Below are 21,122 nucleotides of genomic sequence, written 5' to 3'. Positions count from 1 at the left end.
ACTGCCCTAGCTCCCTCTCTCCAACCCTAGAAATGGTGGGTATTAACCTGGCTGTTCTAAAACATCAAAGCTAAGAGTGAGAAAATCCAAGAACTCAATAAACCTGCTTCAAGAAGTTAAATAATAACAATAGTAATAATAAGATGGCATCTACTGACTTCTAACCAATATGTTTCTTCTCTTCTGAAAACGAAGGAGGACATCATACTAAAATAAAATAGTACTGGAAACAGAATAAACTTAGGCAGCAAAAGAAAGAAATGGAGGCAGGGAGGTACAAAATACGGATTCTCTGAAATAAGAAACTATGCCAAAAGATCAATATCCAAAGACATTACCTAAAACACATTGAGATGAAGGGATTGTTAGTTGAATAGCAGGTTAAAATGAAGATAAAACTATATACTGTTTTGATCAGGAATCTTTTGGTTATAAGTGACAGAAATTCTACTTGAACAGGGTAAAGCAAAAGTCACAGGAAAATCAAAGGTTGCAACTGGGTCTCCGGTACAAATGAAGCAGAGACTGGAAAACTACCAGAACCCTTTTTATCTCTCCCATCTCTGCTTTTCTCTTGTGTAATAATGCCTTTGTTTTCTCTTCCTGTAGATGGGCTTCTTTTATCTGGATATGCAGATGGCCACCTACACCTCCAATCCACACCTCACATTGCCACCTGAGAAGGCTCCCATTCCTTCCTTTCTATTTGAAGTATCAGGAAAATGACTCTGAGTGGCCCAGCTTGAAACAGTCACATGCCCATCACTTTGGCCATAGAGTGCAACACTACAACTAGCAACCTCCATTACAACACAATGGAGTGAGGGTGGGATCCACATGATAGAAAAATGAACAAGTAGAAAGCCAACTTGAAGAGTCCTCTCAAACACAAAGCAAAGGACAAGGAGATCAAATTACTAGAGCAACTTACAAGAGATCAACAGCCAACATTCACTTATGCAGTCAGTTAACAATTTCTTGAACACTTCAGTTTCAGGAAATGTTCTAAGCAACAGGAGCATAAGTGAGGGAAAAAACAAGGTCCATGCACTTGTGGCACTTATACTGTAGTTGGTTGAAACATCCAATAATCATAAATAAGATAATTTTAGATAAAAAATAAATGATTTAAAGGAAACCAAGAGGGGTGATAAACATTTAATTTGAGGTGTGGTCATGGAAAGTTTTACTGAGGAGATAATATAGCACAGTCTTGAACAACAAGAAAAAGCCAGTCACATAAAGACGCAGCACCAGGCAGTGGAACAACAATTTCACTTCTTCGGGGAGGCCTTCCTCTGACAGTTAGCCACCCCTCCCACCATGTCCCATACACAGACCCAGCCTCCGACTAGGTCAGGTTCTGCTTTCATACACTCCATAGCACCTTGCCTTTTATAGTACTCCCAGTTTATAACTGCCCATTTAATAAATGCCTTTTTCCTCCATTAGACTCTAACATCCATGAAAGCCAAAACAATGTTTAAGAGACACTTAAGAAAAGTTTGTGAAATAAATGAATATGCTGAGGAAAAATTTCCCAAATGCTGGAGAGGAATCTATACAAGTTTACAAAGGAACATTATGTAAACAGATTTGTAAATATGGTAAATTCAAAGATTTGGGGCATTGAGATGCACCACCAGGAAAAACACATATCATAAAATCTTTTTTAAAAATTAGGTATTAGGCTTCAAATAGTTATAAAACATTTTAATACTCCTGACTTTCCTCCTGGCCCACTGCCCTACTAAAATCTACTCTTCTTCTCGTATTCCTTTGTCAGTGACTTTTACCTCTATTCTAAGTTAGCAATATGAATATACATTTCCCCAAATTCAGTTATTCACACCTATTTATTATACCTACTAAATATCTTCTAAATCCATTCTCTCTTCTCCATCTCCCTTGGTTCAGACCTTAATCACTGGTGGCCTGTGGTGTCCTAAATAACTTTAGTCTCCCTTCTAAGCTACCTTCCACAATGCCTCCAGAGGTTGGGAGAGTGGTGGGGAGGGAGGGGAAAAGTATCTAAAATATCTGATTACGTTGTTTTCAAGTTAAAAAACCTTCAGTCAAGTTGGCACAGTAAGTTCATGCTTCAAAGTATCTCTCTGTTCTGCTCCAAATACACAGCAATAATAGACACTGCCAGTCTCAAAAACAAGATAAAAACCTCCATGAAGCAGAAATATAAGAGAAATGAAATTGCAGTGAACAGGGCTGAAGTCACAGGCTACTGGGTTCTTGATCTGGCAGCCAGGAGTTCAACTCCGCAGGTGCTAAGGAACCACAGCTGGTCTCACTTGTTGATGTTAGGGGGTCTGTGTTAGTGAGAGAAGGCCATGAGAAGAAAAGAAAAAGAAAAAAAAAAGCTGCTAACTGCTTCCTAGGCTATAACTTATTCATAGCTGTGGGTCTAAAAGCAGGAAGACACACATGCAGGCTTAAGACTTGAAACTAAACTAAGCCACTTACTTGCTCAATCCCTGGGTCTATGACACTCTAGTATTGTCCTAAGGCATGAGCCCTGAGCCACCTTTATAAGGCCTGTGCTGAGGCTCTAGGAGAGCTGGGTAGAGGGAATTGACAAGGCAACATAAAGGAAAAAGTGAACATGAGTGGTTGTGGGAAGAACCTCCCAATCAAGGAGCCTAAAAACTAAAATTCTAAAATACATTTTTAAAAAAATCTAATACTATGAAAGATAGTCAATACAATCAGCAATCGAAACATAAATTCACTCCAAATGAAATCAATGTTTCTATGGGATCTTCTAAAGAATCAATATCCTATAGGATTAAAAATCTAACAAAGAGTTTTAAATAAATGATTGAGAGATAAATATATTATTCATATCTATAAGGAATATGAAATTATAAAACAAAAGATAGTCAGAAATGAAACAAAAACAGATGGATATGAAAAAAATTAAAAATCCTAGATATCAAAATTATAGTCATTGAGATTTTTAAAAATCCTCAACATCCAAGATAAACTCCAGACATGAACAGCTGAAGACAGAATTGGTAACTGGAGAACAGTACCAAGAAATTCTTACAAAATACAGCATAGAAAGGTAATAAAATTTAAAAGATTAATTACTAGTCTTAAAGGAGAGATTATAGACCTCAATATTCGTGTAGAAGAAATTTCAAAAGAAGAAAATTAAGGCAGTCATGAAAAAGCAACAGAGATAAGAGCTGAGAATTTTACAGAAAAAAACATGAATCCTTACATCAAAGATGATCTCCAAAGATCAAGCAAGATAAATAAAAATAAATATATACCAGAAACATCATAGAAAAACTGAAGAACATTGAAGATGAAGAAGAAATCTTAAAGGCTACCAGTTCCTTCTTTGGGCTCATAACAGCACATTTGCTATTCAGTCGGCCCATGATTCAGTCAGCAAACATTTATTCCACACCTCACCACAGCAAGTAAGAAACAGATACAGATTAAGTAACCTCGGCTCTCCAAACCCAGTAAAGGAGGCTGACATGTGAATCAACAATTATAGCAGTGTGATGGGGCTACAATAGACATGTGGACAAGGTATTAGGGACAAAGGAGTTAACTGTTTAACTCTACAGGACAGCAGAAAAGACCTTCCTAGTGAGTATTTGCACTGAGCTTTACCTGACTATGAACATATGTTCCAGGAAATAAAAATAATAGAAGTAAAAATCTACCACGGACTAATAGTATTAGCTAACATTGACAGATGACTTACTATGTACCTAACTCTCAAACATATCTCTAATCCTCACAACAACCTTTAGAGTTAATTATAAGTCCATTTTACAAAAGAGAAAAGTAAGATTTAGGGTGATAAAGTAACTTTCCCAAAGGCACAAAGCTATTAAGCTAGAAAGCAGAGATTGGCTCTATGAAAATAACAAAATATAGACTTTATTATCTTTGAACTTAGTATATAATTATAAGCTGTTTTATGTGATCAGAACCTTAAGAGAGAATAATTCTGTTGGCACAGCACTGACAGGGCTAAACTGGTTGCCCTCCCTTTTATGTTTACTGTACTCTGTCATCCATGTGAGTACAATAAATAAAGAGCACTGTAGGAAGACTAGCCAATTGGGCAAAGGTCACATGTAAGTTTAAACAAATTCATACTTTACTTCTTGCTACCATGATTACCAATAGTCATATGTGCTGAAAAGGAAGACAAGGCTATCTATAATATTCAACTATTTTAAATAAAAAATTTTTGTTTAAACTCACAATAACATAACTTCTAATTACAAGGCATATGATGATGTAATGCCTATAACATATGTTTGTTAAAGGACACTATTTGTTCATCAAAAATATTTGTTAAAGGTTGGGTGTGGTGGTTTGCACCTGTAACTCTAGCACTTTGGGAGGCTGAGGTAGAAGGATTGCTTGAGGGCAGTTCAAGACCTGCCTGGGCAACACAGCAAGACCCTGACTCTACAAAAAATAAACAAATTAGCCAGGTATGGTGGTGTGTGCCTTTAGTTCCAGCTACTCAGAGGCTGAAGCAGGAGGACTGCAAGAGCCCAGCAGTTTGAGGCTACAGTGAGCTATGACCACACCACTGTACTGCAGCCTGGGCAACACAGTGAGACTCTGTCTAAAAAAAAAAAAAAAAAAAATTGTTACAGGAAATTACATTTGCTCACTTAAGCTATAAATGAATACAGAGGCCTTGTGTTAATTAACTCACCACCAATGAGTGTACCTACACTGCATTAATTAGTCAACTACCATACATTAGGTAGGTTCTCTGATTAGAGAATTTTGACTAGTACTGACAGTGATAGGAAAAAAATTAAGTCTGTTCCGCTTTGAAGCTAGATTTTTGTCTTACAGTGCTTAGCCACTATATCATACTGACTAGGAATTGCCTGCCTCTTGCTATCCTAAATCCAGTTCCTTCTGTGAAAGTAGTAATATCTCCAAATTTTGGTTATTTGGCTTTACAGCCTTGACATGGTTAATCAACATCCATGGGAACCTAAACTAAAAAACCACCTTCCCTTCCCCCAAAAGAGATCTTAATAATTTATAACCTAGTGTAAATGTATTAAATAAATAAATGTATTATGTCTTCTAGAGTATTAGCCTTTTGCATTTTCATTTCTATCTCTTAAGGTGGCTTAAAAGGCAAAGTTCTTAGTTCAAGATATTCAAACTCTGGTGAGGGTGTGCAAACTGGTAGGTGATTGGTATAAGCATACCCCTGAGTTTTGGCGGACACAATGGGAAAGGCAGTCTATACATAAATCAGCCATGAATTTAAAGTATGTAATTCCTAAATGAGGTGACTGATAATAGTGAAAAGCTAAAATGGCAGGAATGCCACCAATGCATGCTACTTCTCTTATAGTAAAATAGCTTAACTTTTTAATAATGTTGAAAATATATCCCTTTAAAATATACCTTTTAAAACTATGTTTTAGATTTACATGTGTATGTATATATGAAATAGCCTATTTAAATGAAATTAACTGTAATTTCATAACTTACCTAATTGAAAATAAAACAGCATATAAACCTATAATGCACACATTTCCTATAATATGAACTGGTTTTAAAGAATACCATAATTTGTGTAAATATATATTTTGATGATATTAAAAAGCTTTCACATTTTATTGGACATTTTCTAGACAATTATTAAGTTCATTCTAGTAATTTAGTGAAACACCAATTGAGAAACTAAACAATTAAATTATATTAATATATAGTTAAAGAAATCAGAAAAGAGGAGGCGGCAGACTAACCAGAAAGGGTGATGAAGGAACTTTATGGGTGATGGAAATGTTCTTCATCCTGATATGGGTGATAGTTATACTCATCAAAATTCATCCAACTGTATGCTTAATATTTGTGTATTTTATAATATGTAAATCATATTTCAATAAAGTACAATTAGCATGAAAAGTACTTTAAAAATTTATAGTAAAGAAATGGAAATTTTTTGTTAAAGTAGTCAACTCTGACTTTTTGTATCTTTCTAAAAAAGTCAATTGTTATAAATTTGCTAAAGTTATAATAATATCAAGGTATTAATCATTCATTCATCAAATATGTATTGAGTGATTCTACCTCCAGGCAAGGTACTAAGTGCTAAGAACACTGTGCCTGCCCTTGAAATATTCACAGTTTTGCAAGAGATACAGACATGTACATAAATGGGCTATGGCAGAGGTATATAAACATTGTGGACATAAAAGAGAGAATATCAGACTACCTGAGAATGTCAAGGAGATTCAGAACTATCAGCTGGGAACTCTGAAACATCTGTGGTAACATGGGGCCCATTCTCATGAGGCTGAGCCTAAACTGTAATGGGCTCTAACCAAAGATAAAAGAAACTGACCCAACCAGGCCAACTGTTTCTAGCTATTTGCCCAAGACTATCAAATTATCTAGACTTAAGTGAAGGGTTTTTTTCAGCCATGAGAGCCATAATAAAGAGAAGAAGGTATATATATTTCTTAGACCATGTTTAACCTAAATAATTTTTAAAGATACAAAAGAGGATAAACTTGACTTCTAGTCCAAAAATGTAAGAAGCTGGAGTCACCACTCCATCCTAACAAGTAACAACCTGAATCAACAACTTGTCTTAGATCCATCAGAGAGGTGTAGTCACAGGGAAAATCACTGAGCCCCAAACTGGAAAGAGCGACAGGCAAATACAGTACAGAATTGTAGCTGCTGGAACAGAAACCCACAAGCACAAACCTCCAAGGGAACAAGTGCTGAGTTAGGGAAACCTGAACTATAACTGACGACTGCTGCAGGCTCAGAATGGACAGGTGTGAGAGAGAAAAACTCCAGGGGGTCTCAGCCATCAGGAGCCCCCACACTTTTGTGGGTTTTACCTCAAGGAGCTTGACCAAGTTCTCACAGTGAATACTAGAGAAAAATCCCCTTGTGCTTCTGGTAGGGGGAGGGGAAAAGGAACTATTTTGAAATATTTCAGAATTCTGCCATCAGAACTAGTTAACTACAGTCTAACCTGATGAGGTATTATCAGAGCTTAACTGATCTGGGAGAAAGGAAATGCCCACCTCGAATCTACTCTAGCCATCCTGTCCCACTGAAAAGAGAGGGGGATGGGACAAGAAAACACTGAGAAGCACATGTGAAGTTCACAGCCCATAAGCACAGCCTCACTAAAAGACTGAACCTGTTCACAGGACTATGGAATACTTCCTTGCCCTCACACCTTACCACCACGTTACTGAAGGCCTATTTACTGGTGTTCCTTTCACCTGTACCTCATGACCTGTAATCAAGAAAAAATTACTCTGCCTTTGCTTTGTCAGTTTAAGAAGAAAGAAAGAAAGAAAAATTGCAAGATATAGTAAAAGGCAAAAATCACAGTTTGAAGAAACTGAACAAGCATCAAAATCAGATTCAGATATGAGAGGGATGTTGGAATTATCAGACAAAGAATGTAAAACAACTATGATTACAATGCTAAGGGTTCTAATGGATAAAATAGACAACATACAAGAATAGATGGGCAATGTAAGCAGGGAGATGGAAATTCTAAGGACCAAAAAGAAATGGTAGAAATAAAAAAGCACTGTAACAGAAATAAAGAATGCCTCTGGTGGGCTTGCTGGTAGACTGGACACAGCTGAGGAAAGAAATTCTGAGCTTGAGGACAGCTCAACAGAAACTACCAAAATTGAAAAGCAAAGAGAAAAAAGACCAAAAACACCGAGAATAACCAAGAACTATGGGGCAACTACAAGAGGTATAACACATGTGTAATGGGAATTCAAGAATAAAGGGAGAAAGGAACAGAAGAAATACTTGGAACAATAATCAATAATCATGAAGATTTCCTCAAATTAATGCCAATCACTAACCACAGATCAAGGAAGCCTGGAGAACACCAACTAGGAGAAATGCAAAAACAAAAATAACTCTACATCTAAGCATATCACCGTTTTGTTTGTTTGTTTGTTTTTGACAGTGTCTCACTCTACTGCTGACCAGGCTAGAGTGCCGTGGCGTCAGCCTAGCTCACCGCAACCTCAAACTCCTGGGCTCAAGGGATCCTCCTGCCTCAGCTTTCTAAGTAGCTGGGTCTACATGAACAGGCCACCACGCCTGACTAATTTTTCTATTTTTAGTAGGGACAGGGTCTCACTTTTGCTCAGGCCGGTCTTGAATTCCTGACCTCAAGCGATTCTCCCACCTTGGCCTCCCAAAGTACTAAGATTACAAATGTGAGCCACCATGTCCAGCCAGCATATCATTTTCAAACTACAGAAAATCAAGGATAAAGAAAACATCCTGAAAGAAGCCAGAGGAGGCCGGGTGTGGTAGCTCATGCCTGTGATCCTAGCACTTTGAGAGGCCGAGGCTGGAGGGTTGCTTGAGCTCAAGAGTTCAAGACCAGCCTGAGCAAGAGCGAGATCCCATCTCTACTAAAAATAGAAAGAAATTAGCCAAAACGACTAAAAACAGAAAAAATTAGCCAGGCATGGTGGCACGTGCCCATAATCCCAGCTATCCAGGAAGCTGAGGCAGGAGGATAGCTTGAGCCCAGGAGTTTGAGGTTGCTGTGAGCTAGGCTGACACCACAGCACTCTAGCCCAAGCAATAGAGTGAGACTCTGTCTCAAAATAAAAAATAAAATAAAAAAAGCAGCCAGAGGAAAAATACCATCTTACCTATGACAGAAAAAGGTAAGAATTACATTCAACAACTCCTCAGAAACCAAAACAAGTGAAAGAGAAATAAAGACTTTCTTAGACGAGTAAAAATTGAGGGAATTTGTTGCTAGTTACCTGCTGCAAAAAATATTAAAAGAAATTCTCTAAAGAAAAGGCAAATGATAAATGTCAGAAACTTGGTTCTGCATTAAGAAAGGAAGAGCATCAGAGAAGGTATAAGTGAAGGTAAAATAAAAACTTTTATTTTTCTTATTCTTTGTTAATCTAACAGATTAATTTGTTCAAAATAATAGCAACAATGTATTAATTGTTTAATATTTATTAATATTATGCTTATGTTTATATTTGCTTATGTATAAGCAAAATGAATGACAGCAACGATACAAGGGATGGGAAGGAAGAATTAGAATTATTTTGTTATTATAAGGCACTAGCACTACTCATGAGATAGTATATTATTATTCATTAAAATAAAAAATTTCTGCTCTGTAAAAGACGCTGTGACATAAGTGAAAAGATAAGCCATAGACTGGGAGAAAATATTTGCAAAAGGCATATCAGATAAAGGATTGTTACCCAACATATACACAGAACTCTTAAAATTCAACAATATGAACATATAAACAACCTGATTTTTAAAATGGGCCTAAAACCTTAACACAGCATTCCCCAACCTTTTTGGCACCAGGGACTGGTTTCATGGAAGACAATTTTTACATGGATGGGGGGAGGGGCTTCAGGATGATTGAAGCGCATTTCATTTACTGTGCAGTTTCTCTGCTAATGATAATGTGTATTTGCAGCTGCTCCCCAGTGCTACCACCACTGCCTCAGCTCCACCTCAGATCATGAAGCATTAGATTTTCATAAGGAGTGCTCAAACTAGATCCCGTGCCAGCGCAGTTTACTAGGTTTAGCACTCCTGTGAGAATCTAATGCCGCCACCGATCTGATAAGAGGCAGAGGTCAAGCAGTGACGCAAGCAAAGAGGCATATGAAAAGATGCTCCAGGCCAGGTGGTGGCTCACACCTGTAATCCTAGCACTCAGGGAGGCCGAGGCAGGAGGATCACTTGAGGTAAGGAGTTCGAGACCAGGCTGAGCAAAGCAAGACCCTGTTCTCTACAAAAAATAGAAAAATTAGCTGAGTGTCGTGCTACTGCCACTGCCCCACTCCCACCCAGGTCCATGGCAGAATTGTCTTCCATGAAACCAGTTCCTGTTGCCAAAAAGGTTGAGGACTGCTGCCTTAATATAAACTTTGGAGTTTGGGTAATAAATGATGTGTCATCATATGTTCATCAATTATAATAAACATAACACTCTGGTGGGAATGTTGACAATGGGGGAGGCTATGCATGTATAGGGGGAGGGGGAGGGGGAACTCTGCTCTCAATTTTGCTGTGAATCTAAAACTTTTCTAAAAAATAGTTTATTTTTTACAATTTTAAAAAATTAAAAAGGATAAACTTCTCAGCTCCTGTTCCAGGTCAGTGAACAGAGCTAGTTCAGTTCTCAGGCCTTTCTATCCTGCTATAATATGTAACTGGTTAAATACTTGGTCAAGTCTGGAAACATGACACATGTTAACAGGATGGAGTAAAAGAGTGAACAGAATGATCACCACGGGGATAACATAATTCATTTATCCATTCATTCAACAATATATTGTAGCTGTTAAGAGTGTGGATTGTGGAGCCAAAAAGCTTAGACTGCAATCTTGACTCTGCTATTAACTAGCTGTGTGAACGACTTATTTGATCTCTTTGCATCTTGGTTTCCTCATCAGTAAAATGGGGCCAAAAACATCGCCTATCTCAAAGGGCTGTTGTGAAGATTAAGTGAAATCATATATGCCGAGTGTTTGGAACAGTGCTTGTCACAGTTCAGTGCTATAAACTATAGTCACTGTTTCAGGTGAAGTACCTCTAAATGTAAACCAATGTGTCCAACTGTTGTTTTTTAAAACTATAATAAATACAGAATGTCCCCAAATTCTGGAAACATAGGGAAAATCATGTACTTCTTTTTCAGATTAACAATTGGATTTATTGCTTAAATTTAGAGATATATCACCTAAAAAGCTGTCTAGAGATTAGAGATTAAAGAAAATTATATTGATATTATTTAAAAATACGTTTTTCTTATGTTTCCCAACCTTTCTGATTTGTTTTCCCTAATTTTTCCCTCTATAATAATTATTAATCACTGAGTATGGACCACGTGTTAGGCACTGTTGAAGATGCTGGCCATAAAATGTCCCTGGCCCTCATGAAAATTACACTTTAGCAGGAAGAGATAGTACATATTCTATTTTATCAAAGATCTGACATAGCGTATATCCTATCTGATAAAGAGATGAGAAATGCTACAGAGAAAAAGAAAATGTGGCTACGACATGTGAGTGTGAAGCAGAGGAGGAGCTGCTTTTCTATAACTAATCTAGACCTAGAAGGACTCTCTAGTAAGGCTTCCTGAGAGGTCCTGAAGGATGGGAGAGAACTATGCAGGTTTCTGGAAAACAGCATTGCAGGCAAAGGGAACAGTAAGTGTAAAGACCAAGAAAGCCAAAAAGTCTTTTTTTCTAAAATATCTTCTATTATACTTCTGTCTTTTTGTTTGTTTTTTTCCCTCTTGATAACCTGTATCTAGAGTAGGCTCCAGATATCAATTACTTGGATCACTACAATTTCTTACGTTCACTTCTCAGTACAGATTTCACACTCTGCCTTCCTCTCTGATTCAACAGATTCATTTTTACTGAACAGTTTTTCTCTTGCTTTTTTATGACTTCCATTTGATAAAAATGTCCTGTCTATGTGCAGGCCTGATGGTGAAAAAATGATTAACATATGGTACATGCCCTAGGAATCTAGTTAAAAAGAGATATATAAAATACATAAAATAAAATATACCATAAAAAGCACCACACTGATATGAATAAAAATTACAGCAATTAATTCTGCCCAATGAGGGAAAGAGTAGTTCGGGGTACAGGGAAGAAAGGATTCTGAACTAGGATTTGAAAACTAAGTAGTTCAACAGACAGATAGCAAGAAAAGAATGTGTCAGGGAAAAGAAACATCTTAAGTACAAGCACAAAGACATGTAAGCAAATATATTAGGGATGATTATTAATACCAATGTGCTAAATTGACTAAGGTAAAAAGAGTAGAAAGGCAAATTGGAAATATGCTCAGGGGCCTGACTTTATCCTGAGGGCCAGCGGTTTCCAAATTTCTTTGGCTGTGCACCCCATCAGTAACAAATTGTGCATGTATCCATTCCCAGCAGATGCACATTTAAGTATAAATTAAATTATACCAAGAGATACTTTTCTATATCACATTTGTTAGAGAATAAACACAATAAGATAAATATGAAATATTCCCCCAATGGAATCTTTTCATTAATATTTACTAATATAGGCTAGAACTGGAGACCATTATCCTAAATGAAGTATCTCAAGAATGGAAAAACGAACACCACATATTCTCACTAATAAGTGGGAGCCAAATGATGGATACACATGGTCATAAAGTGGTATAAAGAAACTAAGAAGAGGGAAGGATGAAAAGGGGTGAGGGATATTGGGTACAAGGTACACTATCCTGGTGACAGGCACACTAAAAGCACTGACTTCAGTATTATACAGTGTATCCATGTAACAAAAACACTTGTACCCTCTTAATATTTTGAAATAATAATTTAAAAATATAGTACTAACGTACTTTGGCCAAAAAAATTTAAACTTTTATACATTAAATGACATCATCAAGAAAGTAAAAAGAACCTACAGAATGTGACAAGATATTTGCAAATCGCCTGATAAGGGTCTTGTATCCAGAATATAAAATGAACTTTTAAAATTCAACAATAGAAAAACCCAGTTAATAATAGGATTTGAATAGACATTTCTCCAAAGACATACAAATTGCCAGGAAAGACATGCAAAGATGTTCAATATCATTCATCTTGAGGGAAATGTAAATCAAAACCACATGAGATACCACTTCACATCCAGTAGGATAGTTATAATCCAAAAAAAGAGACAATAAAGTATTGGCAAGGATACAGACAAACTGGAAACCTCTTACATTGCTGGTGATGTAATGTAAAAAGGAATGTAAAATGGCACAGCCACTATAGAAAAGTTTAGCAGTTCCTCAGAAAGTTAAACACTGAATTAGCATATGATCCAATAATTCCACTCCTAAGTATATACCCAAATGAATTGAAAGCCAATATTTGAGCTGATACTTGTACTTCAATGTTCATTGCAGCACTATTCACAATAGCTAAAAGGTAGAAACAACTCAAGAGTCCATTAACAGATCTTTTTAAATGTGGCATGTACATACAATAAAATATTATTTAGCCAAAAAACATACAAAGTTCTGATACATCCTATAACATAGATGAACCTTGAGTACATTATGGTAAGTAAAATAAGCCAGATGAAAAGAATACTACATGATTCCACTTACATCAAATAACTAGAACATGTAAATTTAGAGAGACAAAAAGTAGATTACGGGTGGAGTGAGAAAGGGGAGTTACTGCTTAGTGGTTACAGAGTTTCTGTTTTGGGGTGATGAAAAAGTTTTGGAAATATTAACAGATAATGGTGACGGTTGTGCAATATTGTGAATGTAATTAAGGCCACTGAACTGAACAGAAAAGCAAATCTTATCTTTATAAATTGTATTACAAGTTTTAAAAATTATGTGAGGGCAGGCATGATGGCTCACACCTATAATCCTAGCACTTTGGGAGGCCAAGGTGAGAGGATCACTTGAGGCCTGAAGTTCAAGACCAGCCTGAGCAACACAGCAAGACCCCATCTCTACAAAAAATTTTTTTAAACTAGCTGGGTGTGGTGGTACACCTGTAGTCCCAGCTACTTGGGAGGGTGAGGCAGGAGGATCACTTGAGCACAAGAATTTGAGGTAACAGTGAGCTATGATCGCACCACTGCACTCTAGCCTGGGCAACAGAGTGAGACCCTATCTCAAAGGAAAAAAAATTATAATGTGTTATACATAAAACCATATAATTGTACACTTTAAATGGGTGAATTTTGTGGTATGTGAATTATATCACAATAAAGCTGTTTTAAAAGGGGAGGGGGAGAAATGAGCTCTCAAAGTATGAAAAGACCTGGAGAAATCTCAAAGGCATATTTTTAAGTGAAAATAACCAGTTTGAAAAAGCTACATACTTTATGATTCCAATTTTATGACACCCAGAAAATGCAAAACTATGGAGACAGCAAAAAGATCAGCAGTCCAGGGATTTGGGGGAGGGGTAAACAGATGAATAAGTGGAGCACAGGGCATTTTTAGAGCACCGAAATGATTCTGTATGATACCAAATGGTGGAACCATGACAAGCGTTTTTAAAAACCCATAGAACTGTATAACACAAAGAATGAATCCTAATGTAAAATATGAACTTTAGTTAATAATAGTTTATCAATATTTGTTCAATTGTAACAAATGTACCATGCTTATGCAAGATGTTATTAATAGAAGAAATTGTGTATGGGTGGGGAGGGGTATGGGGAACTCTGTACTTTCTGCATAATTTTTCTGTAAACCTAAAAATGCCCTAAAAAAAGGTCTATTTTTAAAATGCATACTTAACAGAGACTGTACTAAATTTTATCCTCTTTTCATGATTCATAAGACTATTCATTTTAAACACAAATTATCATTTTACAGTAGATGAAGTGCTAATTCTTTTACCACTGTAGAATATCAGGCACTACTGAATCATCTCAGTATTCTACATATCCTTTCCCTACTTCATCTCCTCTTCCACCCCTGAAAAAATTATTTTATGACCTAAATTTTTATATTCATATAACTACTTCCATCTAGTCTTTGAAGATTCCATCATCTTTGGAAATACTTCCTTAATTTATGACTAAATTCCAGTTTAATTATAATTATGAATTACAGTGAATTATTATGCCAAAGTGCCATACCTCCTGTTTTATTTCCTTTATTCATTTTCTAAAGATATCATTTTTATCAGGAATCTATGTTAGTTTTACACAACCCTTTTTAAAAAAATACGTTGTTCTCTAAGGCAGCGGTCCCCAAACTTTTTGGCACCAGGGACCAGTTTCATGGAAGACAATTTTTCCACAGAAGGAGTGGGGTGAGGGGGGTGGAGCTCAGGCAGCGATGCAAGCAATGGGGAGGGGGTGGCTGTGAATACAGATGAGGCTTCCCTGGCCCACTCACCTCCTGCTACGCACCACTCCCAGCCCCACCACCCACTCCGCACCAAGTTTCATGAAAGATAATTTTTCCACAGACTTGGCGGCAGGGCTCTGCAGCCCAGTCCCTAAGAGGCTGAGACTAGGGTTTGGGGACTGCAGCTCTGAAACACTGAAGACTCGACACAGAGGATTAAACTAGATACTATAACTGTCCCAGAAGAAAGATATCTAGTACACTAAAGAAGAACTCGGAAGACAGAGCACCTCCAGTCCACGACATGCTAGAGACTGTCTCTTCCTGGTTTGCAAAAGAAAATTTAAAAAGAGAATACTTCGTAGTTCCTGATTTAAAATGAACCCCATTCCTAATCTTTATTGACACATTGTATAAACGTCTTTAATTGTTACCTTGGTCTTTTCCAGCTTCATCTATGTGTTGAAAATCTTTTAGTGTTTGAAGGTTACAGAACCCCTCTCGGCAATGCTGAATGACTTTTTTTGATCCATTCTTGATGAGATAATCCATTAGCGTAAGGGACTTATACACATGGCGCCAGTTCTTCCCATGGTCACTGAGTCTCTGCCATAGCATATTCATAATCTCTGAGAGAGAAATTGTGTTGAAAGTCAAGTCACTGATATCTAACATCAGAGAACTAGAGGGACCCCAAGGGTCGTTAGAAGTTGCTTCCCTGACTTTTATTTCAGCATCTGAGTAATTTTTCACAAAGTTTTTCACTTGCCTCCTGAATGCCATAGGTAAGACAAGTTTGAAGGTAGGATGGAGGATAAGAGTAATGGAACAGCAGTTTATGTGATTAGTTTATAAAACTCTTGACAGGTAATTGGTCCCCAGTTCTGCTGCTCCAAAATACAAATGATTAATCTTCATGTTGATAAAGTGACAATTTCCTGCAAGGAAAGCACACAAAAAAATGTGTCAGTTAAACATTTTTTTAATGTCTATAGAAGACCAAATCAGTCTGTAAATCTAGGTTTAGTTTCTAAGTCAGCCCCTCACTTGTAACAGCCATATACAAGTGGTACCACATAAATAAATGTTCCTAGGATGGGTACAGGAAAATCCCTCATAAGAGACTGGCCTATATTATTTAAAGAAATACAGGTGGTCTTTCTAGTCCTAAAAGTTCCTGCAGAAAATACCATTCAACCTACTTGACCAGAAATATAATGAGTATAAAGCATTACATAGACAGTGGACAAGTTAGTATAAAAATGGAACTTGCACTCTGACATCTCCATATCGTCATGTATAAAAATATTACATCATAAAAGTCATTAAAATGAGGGCAAAAATCTAGGCTTAGAATCAAGTTACTCTATGATTGTATTCTTTTTAGAACTACAAGTCATTAGAATCAGATCTAAATATGGTCCACTTTCTTGTTGATCTAAAAGAAAGGATGGTCAAATACAAAGATAAATAGTCACATCTCAATGGACTCCACAGCTAACTCATAGTACCCTAAAGCCAATATTTTAGTTCAAATAAGGCTGGGAAATTTGAAAGGAAGGTTAAATTACTTTCTTTACTCACCTTCAGAAAAGTACAAGTTTAGAATTAAACACTGTCAATAGTTAAGATTCAAATAGAGTAAGGATTCCTCCAAAACCTGGAGTGATCAGCATGTGTCTGTCAGATCTCAAAGTAAGTACAAAGAGAGGCCCTTTTAAGTTGATACAAAAATACATTAAAACTTAAAAGGGGTATGAAAGTCTTAAAACTTTACATGATGCTTGTGAATTATCAATTCACAGTTTGTATGAAAGCATTCTCTTCCACTTTTTCATTACTTTGCATTAAGGTGAGCCTGTTAGTTTGCAATTTCCCTAGTGAGTCACCATTGATGGCCACTAAAATAATGTATCAAATTGATTTCAAGCCCTGACAAGCATCCAGACCCAATGAAGCCTAGATGATCTATAATCAAATTTTACTAGAAAAACTGCACACATGCAAAAGAAAAAGGTTAAAATCCATAACAAATGTGTTCGTTATTTTTAGTTTTGTTTCTCTTGACCTTCTCAGCTACTAGCTCAGGCTTGATTAATTTCTGTGTGTGTGTTAAAGGAAGACATAAATTTTCAAAAGCATTCTAAATGAACTATCACTTTTTTAAAAAAAAATAAGAGGAGATAATTAACCTCTTTTTTTTGTAAAAATACAATACACCCTTAAATAAGCAAGAGAGAAAATTTATTGGCTTAATTAAGATTTCTCAGATAGAGACTATTATCAACCCTGGGAAGAAAAAGAGAAGCTGTATTTCTACAATTTTCTGATTTTCTTATTTGCACTTCAAATACAGGCATTTTTATCTGACTCCCTCCTACAGCAAAAATCTGATTTAGATTGTTTCAATAAGCTATTAAAATTTTCAATCATGAGGGTTTTCTTTTTCTATTGTCCTTTTTTCCCCTCTGCTAAACCCACTCAATGTAGAGATGCACTATGACATTGACTTAGAGCAACAAATATTGATCTGTTGCTACACGAGTCCATTAAAAAAAAAAAAAAACCCTGTTAGAATCATAACTTGCTGGAATTAAACAACAGACATTAAACCCGTTTTCCTTTTTTGGACAGCTACCTATCTATATTTTAGACAATCCTAATTTTAGATGTTCCTATATTCTCTAACCTGCATTTTAAAATTTCTAAAAAATGTTTCCTTAAATGAATTTTCTGCCCCAGAAAAATATCAAAATAATAGACTTCTAATCCAATCTAGTAGCTTAAGATGGGATGTGCTTGATACCATACCAAAATTAAATATACTCTAACCAGTAGAAAAATCACAAAAAATCTGGATAAGTGAATTAATACCACTAATGTACAGTCATTTGAACTTTACTTTGTGACATGAACATGGAATTTGTGAGACACCATTCTACTATCAATTTCTTTTCAGACTAACAAGGAGTTCAATTAATTGGTGTAAGTTGTAAGTTATTATGTAGGTTTATTATGTATTTTAGACACCTGACTACATGCAAATGCTCAGTTTACTCACACCAATGAATAACTTTGAGATAGTAATTACAGTGACATGATACCTGAGATAAAATTAGTGCCCAAAAAGTTAATTTCCACATCTGAATCTCAGTTTTCAACCTACCCCAATCACAGCGATATTCAGAAATAGAGGGAAGAAGATATTTCAGGTCACAAATCTGAGAATTCTTCACTAACCTTGCTAACTATTAATACTTAGATCTTCCCATCCACACTCTTTTCAGTACCAGATCAATTTCCTTCATGGCACTTACAATGATCTGTACTTATTATGTATTTGTCATTTGCTTAACCCTTATTCATGGCCAGACTAGAAGCTCCTTCAGGGCAGGGACCTTGACCATCTTATTTACCACTGTAATCCTATGCCTAAGAGGTACCTAGCCACAGTAGGTATTCAAGAAACATATGTTGAGTGACCAAATGACTGAATGATTCTGCTTTGGGGTAAACTGCACGGATTTTACAGCTTTAGAATTATAAACATGACGTTCAAAAAATAAAATCTAGCTCTTGTAACTGTCAAGTAAAACTCTAGAGTTTGGAGCAAATATTTTCAAATCAATCATCATATATTTCTTGAGTACCTATCATTTACACAGCTTTGTAGAAAAATATAAAACATGACCCCCACATTCAAAAAACTTACCATTTAGTTAAGGGGCTTTCTCCCTTAAATAATTCCAGGGCAAATAAATCATGAGGTAGAAAAGATCTCTTGGTTTTCTTTTTAGATCTGCCCATTTCCACAATGCTGTCTTTCCTTCCCATCTTATCTGAAATCATTTGGGTTATCAGGTGACATTAAACTAGTTCACAATCTCTTATCCAAATACTTTGAGACCAGTTGAGTTGTGGAATTCGATTTTTTTTTTTAATTTTTAAGAGTAGTGCAGTGCCTATGTCATATATTATATGATACCCACAGTAAGGTGTGGGGCCACTCTGACCAATCAAATACATTAACATGTACATATTTAGAATAAATACTATATAAATGGGCCAGGCAAGGTGGCTTATGCCTATAATCCTAGCACTTTGGGAGGCTGAGGTGAGAGGATTCGTTGACACCAGGAGATGGAGACGAGCCTGAGCAACAGTGAGACCCTGTCTCTACAAAAAAATTTAAAAATTAGCTAGGTGTGGTGGGGTGTGCCTGTAGTCCCAGCTACTCAGTAGGCTGAAGTAGGAGGATGGCTTGAACTCAGGAGTTTGAGGTTGCTGTGAGCTGTGATGACCCCACTGCACTCTAGCCCTGGCAAGAGAGAGACCCTGTCTCAAAAACAAACAAACCAAAACAAAACAAAAAAGACTATATAAATGGCCTAACTGAAGTTCAGGTCAGGTTTGACACCAAATGAGTTGGGGGGAGGGGGAATGGTTTTCAAAGCTTTTTGGATTTCAGAATTGAGGAGCTGAATTGACTTTATCCAAAGACTTAAGACAATAATGATAATAGTATCTAAGTGGCTGAAGGCCCAGAGCCATCTCTGGAAAGATGTATTTAGGGTGGAGCTACAAAGAGACAGCTGCTCTTGTATTTGCACATGTTCTGACTAATAGGCATGAGTTCCACTCAGGAAGAAATAAGATCTGGCCAAGATTGTTACAAGGGAATGATTATAGAGAATACCATGGAATTAGGAGGTGTTACTGTTGTGATAGAAAGAACACCGCAAGAGGCATAGAAACTAACCTTTTTGAGCCCGATCTGTGTGTTCATTAATTCATTCAACTAATAATTTTCCAGAGCTTGCCATGTGGCAGGCTCCATTCTAGGAAATGGAGAAACAGGCACACAAGGCACAATCCCTGTCCCCTGGAGTAAATGGCTACTCTTTATTAAATGCTCACACCTGGGCATTCACATGCCTCATCTCACTACTTTCATTAGGATTCGAAGCCACGGATTTGAGGTCCTGCTCTGCCATTTCCTAAGGCTTAACAACTTCTCTGAGCATGGAATAATCGCCAGATAGGGCCGTGGGGAAGAAGAAACGAGATGCTTCGTAAAGAATTTTGACAATGGAGGGTGGTGGCTGGGAGAGAATCAACTTTCTGTAGACAGGGTCTTCCCTGTCACGTCATTCATTTGGCCACCATTTCCGAATGGCCACTGTGTACCAGGGTGTGCCCAGTGCCCGGCGCTGGGTCAGAGAATCATACCCGCGACCACCCTCAGAGTACGCACTTTACTGTGAAGGGAGATACTGGCCCGCGGGGAAGCTTCTAGAAGGAGGGACAGGGCAGCGTCACAAAGCAAGGATTTTCCCTCAGGCCGACCGTGCGGACCAGGCTGTGCCGGCAGGGAAAAGAAGAGCCCCGCTCCATGCCCACCCCCAATCCCAAACAGAGGCTATTACCTGACAGGAAGGTCCAGCCCCTGAGCAGGCGCCCTTTCCCACTCAAATTCAACCCTCTCTGTCTCAAGGCTGTTCCGTCTCCTCGAGGCAGGCCCAAGCGCCACGCCCTTGTCCGCGTGGCTTCCTCACTTCCGCTTCCTCACTTCCGGCCCCTGGTGCGCGCCTGCCCGGCCCTCAGGCAAGATGGAGGGAGCTGGGGTTAAAATGTCCCAGCTGGAAGATATCCACAGAATGAAGGCAAGTGTCATTTTACACTCTGTTAGGCTGTGACACTACACTAATCCTCCTTTCAAAGAATAAATGTTTACAAGAGTGTTACTGCCGTAAGTTTAAGAGACTAGAAGCACCGCCGACACCTGATTGCCACCCCAAAGGATAAAGAACGTAGCAGTAGTCTAGCGATAAAGAGCAGTGCGTGTGGTGGGCAGTGATGGAGTACTTCCAATGACAGCTTCGGGTACCACTGACGTGTAGTCCTTGATATATTCAGCTGATCTTCAGCGAGCACCACTTGTGCCACGCAGTAAGGACCCAGAGATAAAACACAGCCCAATGCTACGTAAGTTTACAGGCTAGCGGAGGTGACAGGCACCATCACAGAAGATTGTGACAAGATATGTATAGCCTAATAAGAGAGGAGAGAGCATCTGATTCTGCCAAGGAGTATTTAAGGGCAGGTTTCACAGCAGAGTTTACATCTGAATTGAGTCTTAAAGGATGACAGGGAGTTCACTGGATAGACAAAGTAGAGGAGGACATTGGAGGCAAAGGACATAGCATGTGTAAAGACATGAAAGCTGAGAA

At 37.5% G+C, this 21,122-nt stretch overlaps 1 protein-coding gene across 1 annotated transcript in view; it reads right to left on the bottom strand.

The window, feature by feature from the left end:
• Positions 1-20,426, bottom strand: part of ENTHD1 (ENTH domain containing 1) — a 142,761-nt gene extending 122,335 nt beyond the window's left edge. The window contains exons 1-2 of the mRNA XM_012741869.3: positions 20,319-20,426; positions 15,327-15,830 (exon numbers count right to left, since the gene is read on the bottom strand). Of these exons, the coding sequence (XP_012597323.2) occupies positions 15,327-15,675 (349 nt within the window). The 5' untranslated portion in view covers positions 15,676-15,830; positions 20,319-20,426. The remainder of the gene's footprint in view (positions 1-15,326; positions 15,831-20,318) is intronic.
• Positions 20,427-21,122: the final 696 nt, after the last annotated feature.

Source organism: Microcebus murinus, chromosome 10 (assembly GCF_040939455.1).
Source record: "Microcebus murinus isolate Inina chromosome 10, M.murinus_Inina_mat1.0, whole genome shotgun sequence".
NCBI lineage: Eukaryota > Metazoa > Chordata > Mammalia > Primates > Cheirogaleidae > Microcebus > Microcebus murinus.
Note: the sequence above shows the minus strand (reverse complement) of the source record. Positions and strands in the feature narration are given on the sequence as shown.